Here is a 12613-nt window from a genome sequence, read left to right as displayed (position 1 = left end):
CGGAAGACCTAAGCGGTGGTAGACATGATCACTCAGGATAGGGCCTCCTCTACGAGGCGCCTGTATGCCTTTAAGTGGCGTCTGTTCGCTAAGTGGTGTTCTTCCCGATGCGAAGACCCCCAGAGATGCGCAGTCGGATCAGTGCTTTCCTTCCTGCAGGAGAGGTTGGAAGGGAGGCTGTCTCCTTCCACCTTGAAGGTGTACGTTGCTGCCATAGCAGCACACCATGACGCAGTCGACGGTAAGTCCTTAGGGAAGCACGACCTGATCATCAGGTTCCTAAGAGGCGCCAGGTGGCTGAATCTCTCCAGACCACGCCTCGTTCCCTCATCGGACCACTCTGTAGTTCTTCAGGGTCTACAGAGAGCCCACTTTGAGCCTTTGCAGTCAGCCAAGCTTAAGGCACTCTCCTTGAAGACTGCCCTCCTGACTGCGCTCACTTCCATCAAGAGGGTAGGTGACCTGCAAGCGTTCTCTGTCAGCGAAATGTGCCTGGATTTCGGTCTGGGTTACTCTCAAGTAATCCTGAGACCCTGACCGGGCTATGTGCCCAAGGTTCCCACCACCCCTTTTAGGGACCTGGTGGTGAACCTGCAAGCGCTGCCCCAGGAGGAGACAGACCCAGCCCTGTCATTGCTGTGTCCGGTGTGCGCTTTACGCATCTATTTGGATCGCACACAGAGCTTTAGAATCCCGAGCAGCTCTTTGTCTGCTTTGGTGCACAGCGGAAAGGAAGTGCTGTCTCCAAGCAGAGGATCGCCTACTGGCTCACTGATGCCATAACTATGGCATATCTCGCCCAGTACATGCCGTCCCCGGTAGGGCTATGAGCCCATTCTACCAGGGGTGTAGCGGCTTCCTGGGCCCTGGCCAGAGGTGCCTCTCTAACAGACATTTGCAGAGCAGCGGGCTGGGCAACACCCAACACCTTTGCAAGGTTCTACAACCTCCTGGTGGAACCGGTTTCGTCCCAGGTAGTGGCACGCAACACAAGCGAATAAGCCCAGGATAGCCGGCCGGGTGTATCGCTTGCACATAGTGCCTTCCACCTCCTTTTGAGCTGAAGACTTGCACCATTAATTCCCAGTAGTGTTCACAAGTTTGTTCCCTGGTTGACTTCCTTCGAGCCCTGTGGCAGTCAAGTTTTCGGAGAGATTCGCTGCCGGCCCAGTACACGTGCTAACTAAGAGTCCTGTTCTGGGGTAGGTGCTCCGCATGTGGCAGTTCCCTGTAAGGCTAACCCCATGCGATATATATATATATATATATATATATATATATATATATATATATATATATATATATATATATATATATCTTCCACTAATTCGTTTCCCTGTCTGCAAACTGCGTCTTCCTTGGGCAGAGCCCCTCTGCCCCAGTCTCCATGTTTGTAGTAACTCCTCCCCCATTGGGCAGGATCTACCTTGAAGACTTTCCACACGGTTGGAAAGACCATGTGACGTATCCTTCCACTTAAATATCCCCCCCTCTCTTTGGGCGAGGTGTGGTCTCCGTTGTGTCTTCCCCTTGGGAGGGACACCCCCCGACTAGACCTGGCGGCCCAGTCGTATAATCCCCCTTCTTTTTTAGGGAGTGGAAAAAAGGGAAGGGGAAAAGAGGCCACGACTGGGTTAAGCCTGTCTCTATCTCTTGGGTTGTTGACTTGTCCCCAAAAAGGGCCGTTCGACACATAACTATGTTGGGGGAGGTTACGTGTCGACCTGGTGTGCTGGCTATGAGGCACACAGTAGTCTGCCCACCACACACCACCAGTTCATGTAACACAGTTCAGCCAATTGTGGCGTTTCGTATAGGGACCCCTAGTGTCACTACATCGACACAACATCGAGTGAGTGACAGATAGGGAACGTCATGGTTTCTTGTGTAACCTCCGTTCCCTGATGGAGGGAATGAGATGTTGTGTCCCTCCTGCCACAATGCTGAACTACCCGCTGAAATGGCCGGACCTTATATCAGCTCCTCAGCATAAAACCTGAATGAGTGGTTGCATACCAGCTCCTTTTATACCCGTATGTCCGGGGGAGTGGCATGCAAATACCACTCGCCAATTTTCATTGGCCATTCATCAAAGACCAGAGGTGTCTCGGGCTCCCAAGAGTGACCCCTAGTGTCACTACATCGACACAACGTCTCGTTCCCTCCATCAGGGAATGGAGGTTACACAAGTAACCATGACGTTTATGCTGCTTCATTATCATCAACGAAGCTTGTGCTTGCAAATATCTGTTCAGGTGTAAATGTGTAAAATGTGCTGTAAATATGCCCATATTAGAAAATCAGCATATTAGAATGATTTCTGAAGGATCATGTGACACTGAAGACTGCAGTAATGATGCTGAAAATTCAGCTTTGTTCACAGGAATACATTGCATTTTACTATATATTCAAATAGAAAAGTTATTTTAAATTGTAAAAATATTTCACAATATCACTGTTTTTGCTGTATTTTGGATCAAATAAATGCAGCCTTGGTGAGCAGAAGAGACTTCTTTTAAAAACATTAAAAATATTACCTATCTAATACTTTTAAACGGTAGTGTAGGTCTAAAGTTTTTAAGTAAAGCATTTATATATTTGTAGCAAAAACTCTAGACTACAAGATCCAGTTCTCAAAAGTCTTGTGAACAAATGTTTAGTATGTGTTATATGGCCTTATTTCAGTGACTTACAATTTTTGTCTTTTCAAAAACCATGCATAAACATTATTTTCTCAAAAATACAAACATGTAAATACATGTTGTTCACATATTATTGTAGCCCAGTTTGTGCTGAATACAGTGTTATCAGACTTTAGCCATTAATATGTTTTTAAGCAACTGAAAAAAGCACAAATGTCAAGGCATGACAAAACTTCTCCAGGGCCCAAAACACCCTCAGACCCCAGAAGGTTAAAGGCATTACATGTCACTTTTTGTGTCTGTAATGATCACATGAGTATTAGTGGTTGCACCAACTAGCTGATTACTGTAGTTCTTCCACCATTCAAAGTTTTGGGCCTGAGCTGACTAGTCATGGATCACATGATTTCAGTTGCACTTGTTCTTAACGGCGATAGCAGTAGGAACATACAAGCTTTCGTTTCCCCACCCGCATCATCTCAGCTGTGCGGACACACTCTCCAGCTAGCCGTCAGACCGCTGATGCTGCACAGTGTCTGGTGAGTCACTTACATAACATAAACACTGAATCGCTGATTAGTTAACTACTTTTCCAGACAACAACCTGATTAGTAAAAATGAGTAGATGTGCAAACCCTAATGAGTATATTGTATGTTAGTATGTTTTTTAGAATTAAAATAAAGGTGTTCCTCAGTCCCAGATTAACCACAATCCATTCAATCAATTGAATTATGTAAATAAACAAAGCAAAGGTGAAGGCCATGCATAATGAAACTAACACTCTAACAGTCCTATGATAATATGACACAACAAATCAAAAGATGTATGTACCTGGGGAGCCTGGGTAGCTCAGCAAGTAAAGACGCTGACTACCACCCCTGGAGTTGCGAGTTTGAATCCAAGGCATGCTGAGTGACTCCAGCCAGGTCTCCTAAGCAACCAAATTGGCCCGGTTGCTTGCTAGAGTCATATGGAGTAACCTCCACGTGGTCGCTATAATGTGGTTCGCTCTCGGTGGGGCATGTGGTGAGTTGTGCATGGATGCCGCAGAGAATAGCGTGAAGCCTCCACACGTGCAATGTTTCCACGGTAACGCACATAACAAGTCACGTGATAAGATGCGCGAATTGACGGTCTCAGACGTGGAGGCAACTGAGATTCGTCCTCTGCCACCTAGATTGAGGCGAGTCACTACGCCACCACAAGGACTTAGAGAGCATTGGGAATTGGGCATTCCAAATTGGGGAGAAAAAAGATGTATGTACCCATGCTCGGGCTTTTCCGCTAATAAACCATTTGGAGTGCTGTGACAAATTGTTACTTGCACACATGTGCCATTTAAAATCTCATTATGCCTCATTAAGAGTCTTCTGAGAGGAAAAGAGACTAAATTGGGAAATTAGTGATTAACTAATAAAGACAGATTTTGAAAACACCAGCTATGCTACAATGAATCAAAGGTCTTGCTTCATTTAGGGAATTTGGAGTGGAACTGCATGTCTTCACCCAGCTAAGTGTGTCATTCTCGTGTGAGAGAGCAGTTTAGCTAAATCTCCAAATCCTTCCTGACATCCCAGGCTGTTTTCACACTTGGTTTGAGGATCTGAATGTGAGTTTGATTCCGCCCCTCTCCTGCTGCCCCATTGGTCTCCACTGCACTCTTGGGTCTGAATCCATTGCAAGAGATGTGAAGAATGCAATCTGCTCTCCAAAGACAATTTAATCACAGACAAGAATCTATGAGAACTGCATTATACTATAATAAGTTTGACCGGGGGCATGCATAGATACAAACGCCATGTCATCAAAAGCAGTTAACTTGCTATTGATGAATGCTTTTATTCCAACAGCGAAATGAGTTGGGTGTGCACCAAAAGCTCTAGTGTGAAAGCTCCTCATACACCCTAAAAGATCCCTTGGAATTCATCTAGTGAGTTTCATTACACCTCCATTAGTTTCTTTAGTAGATTTTTGCACTTACTACAGAGTGTAAGATGAAAGCCTGAGGATACAGCATGAAAACTTTTGTCAATTAGAAAGGAACACTCAGTAAGTAATAAAAATTCAAAAGGAAAAAAGATTCATGGTGCTAATGCATGGCCATGATATGCACCACTTATTGTAATTTATGATGCATTTTGTGAAAGGTTTTTAAACTTTCAACAAGGCATATGGTGTCCTCTCGCAACCTAAAAAATTTAGGTACCAAGGTAGAAGTTCCTAGTTATACTCCCAACCCCCAATTCTCATTACCGCAATGTTAAAAAGATTATAATATTCTCATTACAACAGTGTGAACAAAATAATATTTTTTTGTAAAGTAAAAAATGTATAGTATCATAGCATCATAGTATTACTCCCTTGGTACTGCCTTTCATTTTCACAAATTTTAATGAAATGTTCATTGAACAACAAGCATCTATTTTTACTGTAATAGAGTGAATCACACATCATATTTTATGACCATTAAGGTTTGTTTTGTTTTGTTTGTTTGTGAAATTATTTTCATGCCGACTAAGCACAATTAAAAAAAAAAATATTAATTCCTATTATTATTAGTGATGATTCTTATTACTGTAATGCAACACTTTAATAAATCAGCATAAATCAAAGGCAGTACGACAAATAATACCATGATGTAATAATATGTATATTTAATACTGCAATGGATATATTTTTTTTCACATAATGTGAACTGGGGGGCATGGGGGGTGGGGGGATGCTTAATTGTCATGAAAATAATGAAAAATTCAATGCAAAAATCATCCTAAAGAGGCCTAATTTTCTTTAAGCAATATATATATATTTTTTTGATTTTGGAAGTGTTTTTGACAGGTTTTGTGAGTCACCCTTTACCATACCATGAATAAGTTATACCAAGGCATGAATAAGTCTCTCTACTGCTGAATAAAATGAGTCCCAATGCTTTTCTCCAGCACAAACCAGCACACAATGCAGGCTACTATTACCGTTTTGAGATGGTAACTGTGACCACTAAAAAGAACGTCAGCTTACTTGAATAGTGTGGAATCTATTCACAGTGCCTAAATCAACAGGCATTCAGACAAGAGAGCGCAGCATCACAGCGCTGAGGTATTTACACACAACACTGCATTTCAACAACACCACTGTCATGACACTTTCCAAAAGAACTGCTGAAAGATGAAACTTTACACGATGAAGGCAGATAAATGACTGCCTGATCATAAATCTTGATTTATTAACCACAATTCTAATCTAATATGAAATTATAAGATAAAACAACAGTCTCATGACAATTTGTACAAGATAGCTACTTATAGACCAACCAATCATATATGCTTCCCACGTCTCCTTCCTAACATTGATATTTCCTTTCTTCTGTAGTACACAAAACATATTTTTGAATTAAAGTAATCCTTAGGGGTTTGACTTTATGGTTAGGTTTAGGTATGGGGTTTGGGGTTCAAATTTGGAAAAATCGCACAAACGAGCGTTCAAAATCTGGGAGTTTCTCTTTCTTCCGTGGATTACTAACATGATTATGTTAAGGGTCTGTGTTAGGTGTTAGACTTTAATGTAAGGTTAAGGTTTTGTGTACCATGAAAGGAAGGAAATTTCAGGGTTTACAATGAGATGAGGGAAGCATATGTGATTGGTTGGTCTAAAAGTTGTTTGTTTTTGTACGACCCAACTCGTATGATTTCTTACGATTTCACCATTTCATTCTTTTCTTACCACTTTTTTAATACAATCATGTGGCAAATTATGCTGATGTTGGGTAAGTTACTCAATAAAAAAATAAAAAAATATCCACTACAAATTACTTTGTACATTTTTGATTAGATTACTGATTATAACACTAATGACTTTACTTTTACATTACTTTCTCAAACACTTTTAACAGAAGAGTTTTTGTTTTTCTGCACAATAGTACTTTTTTACTAGATTACAATAACTAATTAATTTGTTATTGGTATACAACCCAACACTGCTGATGACTACTGTACTGTATGTAAGAAAGGGTAAGGTAATTGTTTGTGAGATAATAGATTAGATATATTCTTTACCATGAGCAAAACTATGTAAAACATATAGGTTTCTATTTCCCTGAGAATGTGAAACAAATGGCAGACATTCTTTGCATATAATAAGTGATATATTTATGAAGGTTGATCCCTGGTGTCACCACTGATGCGTGAAAGAAATCAAACATATATTGTGAAAGTTTCATTCCTGCTGTTAGCACAAGCAGTATTAAAGAGAGTTAAGTTCCCTTGTGCCATTCGTGAGGTCACAAGGGTGTTAGTGTTATTCTTTAGGTTGATATGGGGACATATGGGAAATAAAACCTCACCCAATCAACCCGAAAGAGGCATATTACACTGAATGCAGAAAATAGAGAGCACTAGATGATTAGAGACTATTTGTTAAAGGTCCAAGTAATGGTAAATGAAGAAGAAATAAAACGGCAGCATAGATTACATCTACGTCAATAGCTCACTTAGACTGATTCCTGGATAAGATATAAAAAACCAACACAGAATATTCCGATGGAGGATATTTTCATTGGAAGTTATCATCATCATCTTCTTCTTCAAATCCAGCATCATTAACTGCCATTAGTCCATTCAGAAAAGACATTCTCTTTCTCCTGGCTTTTCAAAATGATCTTTTGGAAAGTTCAGGCTTCAGAGCACTCATCCTCAACTGCAATTATGTGGAAAATTGTTATTGAGTCCAGCTTGACTCAATACCTCCACCTAGCTCTTCTTTCACAGAAGACAGTAGACTGTGGAGGAGCTTCAGGTAGAAGTCTTAGAAACCAAATGTCACCTTTCATACTAGCATGAAACAAATACATGTTCACTTTGGAGACACACTTGGTCACCATTAGCATGCTCAGGATAAAAGTAGAAACCCCAGCACTGTACGCCATTCCCTCACATCGATGTCTAGCTGCCATCGCATTACGCAGTAGACCGAATGCTATTCAAACCACCAGATAACAAGTTGAATGTAAATTTTTTAGCACAAACACACAGACGTCAGGGAATTATGCAGTTCAAGAGTTATGAGACTGAACACGATGATTCACTCACCTTCCTGGACTGCCTGAAAGGGGTTGTTGGGTTCAATATATTTTATGGAGTGGGTTATTTTCTCGCTCTGCAAAATGTCATCGTTGAGGCTGAGGTCAGAGATAGCCAACTGAAACACCTCATCATCCCGAGCTGCATTCTCCTCAAAAATGGCACCTGCGGGCATGTGCAGATAGTTATCTGGGTCTTAATGGAGTGTCCAAAATGAGGTTAGTTTGCATACTGAGGGCAAATGAAAACTCACTAACTCATGCCATCTGTTCAGGTTCAATATTATATTAATATATATCTAAAAAGGATTTCATCTTAACAAGATGTGGTATAGCATACAGGAAATAACATGGAAATTATTAACATTAACGTTTCCTTTGTTAAAGGATTATAAAGGGGTTCATTAATGAAAAAAACATTCATTTACGAATGCATTATAAATAATTGATATGCGGTTATAACAACATGCATAAAAAAGGGGACTTTCATACAATACCTGCCAAATAGTGAGCCATTTTACATCATGTTATAAATGCTAAATAACACTAATTTAACATTAGTAACCTATGAATATTTACCTTAATGTAAAGTGGACACATATGAAGCATTTATTGAAAAGCTGCCAATATTATACACCCGTATACATCAAGTTCAGTATAGTTGAATGATCATCAGGCTTTATTATATGATATATTCTGTGAATGAGCATAAAGACATGAAAAGTGTTTTTGCAGAGGACTTTAGGTAACTAGGATTAGGTAAATTGGGACAGCACTCTAGTAGCACCATTCTTTTGACATCAATGTGACAAGGAAAGTGACAACACAAGTGTCTATTTTTGCTGCATTGTGACATAAATAATGAATTAGACCATTTTATGTTTTTTATTTATATACTGTAAGCATGAATAATTGTATTAATTAAACATTTATAACATCTTAAGTTAAAATGCTAACTATTTGTCAAGTATTGGATAATTCCTTGGATTCCTTTAATGCATGTTGCTATAACTGCATATAAATAATTTATAATGCATCTGTAAATGACTTAGTAGTCATTAATGAACCCCTTTATAACCCCTTAATGAAGGGAACATTCATTTAAAGTGTTGCTTATAAAATGTGGCAGAATGTGAAAGTGAAAGTTAAAGTGGAAATCAACTGAGCAGGGAGGAGAATTTATAGTAAAATGTGTTTCTCACTCACACCTATCATATATCTTATGGGGACATTGATTTAACCACTGGAGTCGTATGGATTACTTTTAAATGGACATATGTGATATTTGGAGCTTCAAAGTTCTGGCCACCATTCACTTGTATTGTATGGACCTACAGAGCTGAATTATTCTACTAAAAATCTTCATTTGTGTTCAGCAGAAGAAAGTCATACACATCTGGGATATCATGAGGGTGAGTAAACGATGAGGCAATTTTCACTTTTGGGTGAACTATACTTTTAAATGATATTACAATATATATATATATATATATATATATATATATATATATATATATATATATATATATATATATATATATATATATTTGTTTTCAAACACATTCATCATGAGGGTCTAAAAGGGTTTTGTTTGTTTTTTTAGTCACATGACAACAAAACGGCTACATACATGTCTGTTACACTACATGACTTTGATTTGTTTTGTTTTTTTGTATTAATCATATTTTTAAATACAATTGTTTCACTGCCTTTTGCTTATTTAAAAAAAAAAAATACTTATAATAAAATATTTGTCTGCACAACTTTTTCTTTTTTTTTTTCTTTTTTTTTATTCTGCTTTTCATGACGGATGGTTAGACCACATGACAATTTTGACCTTAAGCCCTTTGAACTCAGAAATTGAAAACATGTTCATCGTATAAAAGCTGTATTCAAGTGACTGGTTTGTGTGAATTGCATTTGCTATGTGTTTTTTAATAATTAAATAGATTAAATTTAATAGTAACATTTTCCACACAATGAAAGTGCATGGAGCTCACAGGTTTTTTTAAGGCAAGATTTTTAGTGAATAAATACTCAAAGTTTAGCCTGTTCCTCATGCATAGCTATTATATGGCTACATACTGTAAAACTTGGAATTAGGTTCATAAGTACTATGGACTACTTTTCTGGTGCCTTTTTTTCCCCATCCTTTTTGGAGTTAAAGTCATACAGATTTGAAACAACATGAGGGTGAGTAAATGAAAGTATTTTCATTTTTAGTTTAGTGATGAACAAAAAAGTAGCACAAGAGTCAAAAACATTGTTACATTAACATTTTTATCAAACCAACTTACAAGAAAGTTGTGTAACAAGTTGCATGAACCTGTATATAAGATTAATTTATTTATCTAAGCATGTTTACACATCAAATTTGGGAATGGTATTAGTGAAATTGAGAGGACCCATCCTCTCTACCTGTGTTAGGTGCAGCCTATAGGATGGGCAGGTAGACAGGTAGAATGTGGTTGATGTATCGCTGCAGTGTTTGTCTTATTTAGCCGAAATAAGGGTGTCACATCTGTTCATTCCAGTTGCAAGTGAGAGGCGCCCTGAGTCACACTGCCTGTACTAGCTGTCCAATTACCAGTTTTGGATGGCCATTGCCTCTGTAAATCACCACACTGCCCGGAAAATCACTTCACGTCACAAGGACGGCCCTATTTTTCTTTTGCTCTTTGAAGCAGAATTTGGTCTGGATGATAACATGAGTGGATGTGACAAAGTGGAAGTATTGGGCACCGGAGAGGTGGGCATTAGATATTTCACATCGTGCACCTGTGAGCCCTGCCTATTACACAGCCACAGAAACAGTCAGGTCTTCACTAAAAGTCAAGCACTGGATGATGGAAGTGGATTTTTTAATTCAATTTAATTCATTCTTGTGTGTATCCGTGAGATTTTTGGACATTGAGATATTGCATTCTGACCAGTTCAGAACATCTGAAATATACATGATTTCAATGAGTGATAGTCAGGAGGTGACTGATCTTGTCTGTGCATGCATTTCTGACTGTCTTGAATCATTAACAAGGTCTTAATAAACCTTCCAGGCAGCAAGCTACCTAACACAGACAAATGATTGGGTAAGACTCGCCAATATCATTTATTCTGATATGTCAAAGCTTATTTGGGTTAGATACATGAGCTGTGATTCAGTCCAGCACAATCCAATGTGACTGATATAATAATATAGATTTTTTAAAAGACTGGTAGTTCTGTTGGTCAAATTCAGTTAGATTTTGTTGGAGGCCAAATAAACTTGCCAACATGGCAAGCAAGTCTAGTAAAGTTAAGCACACCCTGTTTGGGTTGAATTTCCCTGTTTGCTGTAATTTCATTATCTGGACGACAGATTCCAATGTGTGACTGGGTTTATGTATTTGCAAGGGTTTGGATTGGAGTCCTTCATGCCAACTGAACAGAGCGCCAACCCTCCTCCCCATCAGCCCTCCTCTCTGCTGCTGTAGGGAGCCCAAATATTTCTTTCTTCACATTTGGGGAGATGATCTGAATGCAGAGGGTGTCTGGCAGATGCAAAGGGGACTGGTTAAAATGGCATTTACAGCCTGGGATAGCTAAGAATGAGCATTTGTCCTCTTGTCATTTATTTACTTCAGCATCCTTTATTAAGATTTCCCTCACGTTTCATACAAAGTTCAATCTTATGGATGGGAGGGGGAGAGAAACCCACACACACACTGGCTTACTTTGCCTTATGACACACGCCTCCTGGCTTTCCAACTTACCTGAAATGTATGATTTACACAATTAGGCATTTCTTGAGATCAACCTACACAGACTGGGATTAGATTAGACATCTCCCTGCACCTGTCAATGCAATCTCCGTTTTGATCAAGAGGGACGTTATCACAAGTGGTCTGCTCAATTGATATTCAGCCCGATGAGCATGGCAAATTTTCAATGGACATAAACAATGGTTATTTCACATCAACCTCAACAACACAGTCCCTCAGTATTAATGGCGCACTCATTCTCATTTTGGTCTCAAAGAACGGCTTTGAACAGCTCACTCTTACCGATGTGAATGATGGAGTCCGCTCCCACCGAACTGCACTGCAATATCCCAACAGAAAGACATATTATCAGCAATTCCATCTCCGCGTCCCTCTGAACACGCGCATCCACACGATCCTCAGATGTCCGTTAATTCCCAATGAGTGAGAAAAGTACGTCAAGAGGAGAACAAATGCACCTGTGAGGAAGAAAATAAGTGCGGCGGCGTTGAAGGATAGCGCTCGTGTGAGGAATAACGCCAAGGAATACGGCGGGGATTGGGAAGAAGAAGAGCAGGGAAAACGGTCGCCTGTTAGAGGGTAACGGTCGATTCAGGATCCGGCGCTCTCTCTCCGCAGGTCTCGCTCTCGCGCGGCGCTCGCGGAGTCTGAGACACATCACAAACTCCAAACTGCGGAGGAGGGACGCCCGCGCGCGCGCGCGCAACCTCGAGAGCGCGAGGGAGAACGCGCGCACGCGGATAGAGATTGAATTCGGCGCGAAGCCGGAGAAGAGGGCAGGCGGCGGCGCGAGACATACATGAGGACGTTAAGCTTCACCAACGACATATTTACAGAGATTTCTAGCCGTGAAAACACGGGGACAGCGAAAATGGAGAGGCGAATGCGGAAATCTCACCACAGATTCATCGCGCGCAGAACGAAGCGGCAACTTACTTTCGAATGTTCAAGTGTGGTCTCGACTCGTTCTCGGTTTTGATCGATAAGTTTACTGGACGATAGTAGACATATATGTAGCTAGCCATAATTACAGATAATCCACCAGTGAAAACGTGAAAAAAACGAATATGGAGAGCTGGCGGTTCACCGACTCATCACGCGCATAACGAACCGGTAACTTACTTTCGAGTGTTCAAGTGTG

At 40.1% G+C, this 12613-nt stretch overlaps 1 protein-coding gene across 3 annotated transcripts in view; it reads right to left on the bottom strand.

Moving 5' to 3' along the window:
- Nucleotides 1-12073, bottom strand: part of grid1b (glutamate receptor, ionotropic, delta 1b) — a 763190-nt gene extending 751117 nt beyond the window's left edge. For all 3 annotated transcript variants that reach the window (XM_051667789.1, XM_051667788.1, XM_051667790.1), the window contains exons 1-2: nucleotides 11755-12073; nucleotides 7725-7880 (exon numbers count right to left, since the gene is read on the bottom strand). In XM_051667789.1, coding sequence (XP_051523749.1) covers nucleotides 7725-7880; nucleotides 11755-11833 — 235 coding nt within the window. In that variant the 5' untranslated portion in view covers nucleotides 11834-12073. The remainder of the gene's footprint in view (nucleotides 1-7724; nucleotides 7881-11754) is intronic.
- Between the last annotated feature and the right edge of the window lie 540 nt (nucleotides 12074-12613).

Source organism: Myxocyprinus asiaticus, chromosome 32, assembly GCF_019703515.2.
Source record: "Myxocyprinus asiaticus isolate MX2 ecotype Aquarium Trade chromosome 32, UBuf_Myxa_2, whole genome shotgun sequence".
Classification (NCBI taxonomy): domain Eukaryota; kingdom Metazoa; phylum Chordata; class Actinopteri; order Cypriniformes; family Catostomidae; genus Myxocyprinus; species Myxocyprinus asiaticus.
Note: the sequence above shows the minus strand (reverse complement) of the source record. Positions and strands in the feature narration are given on the sequence as shown.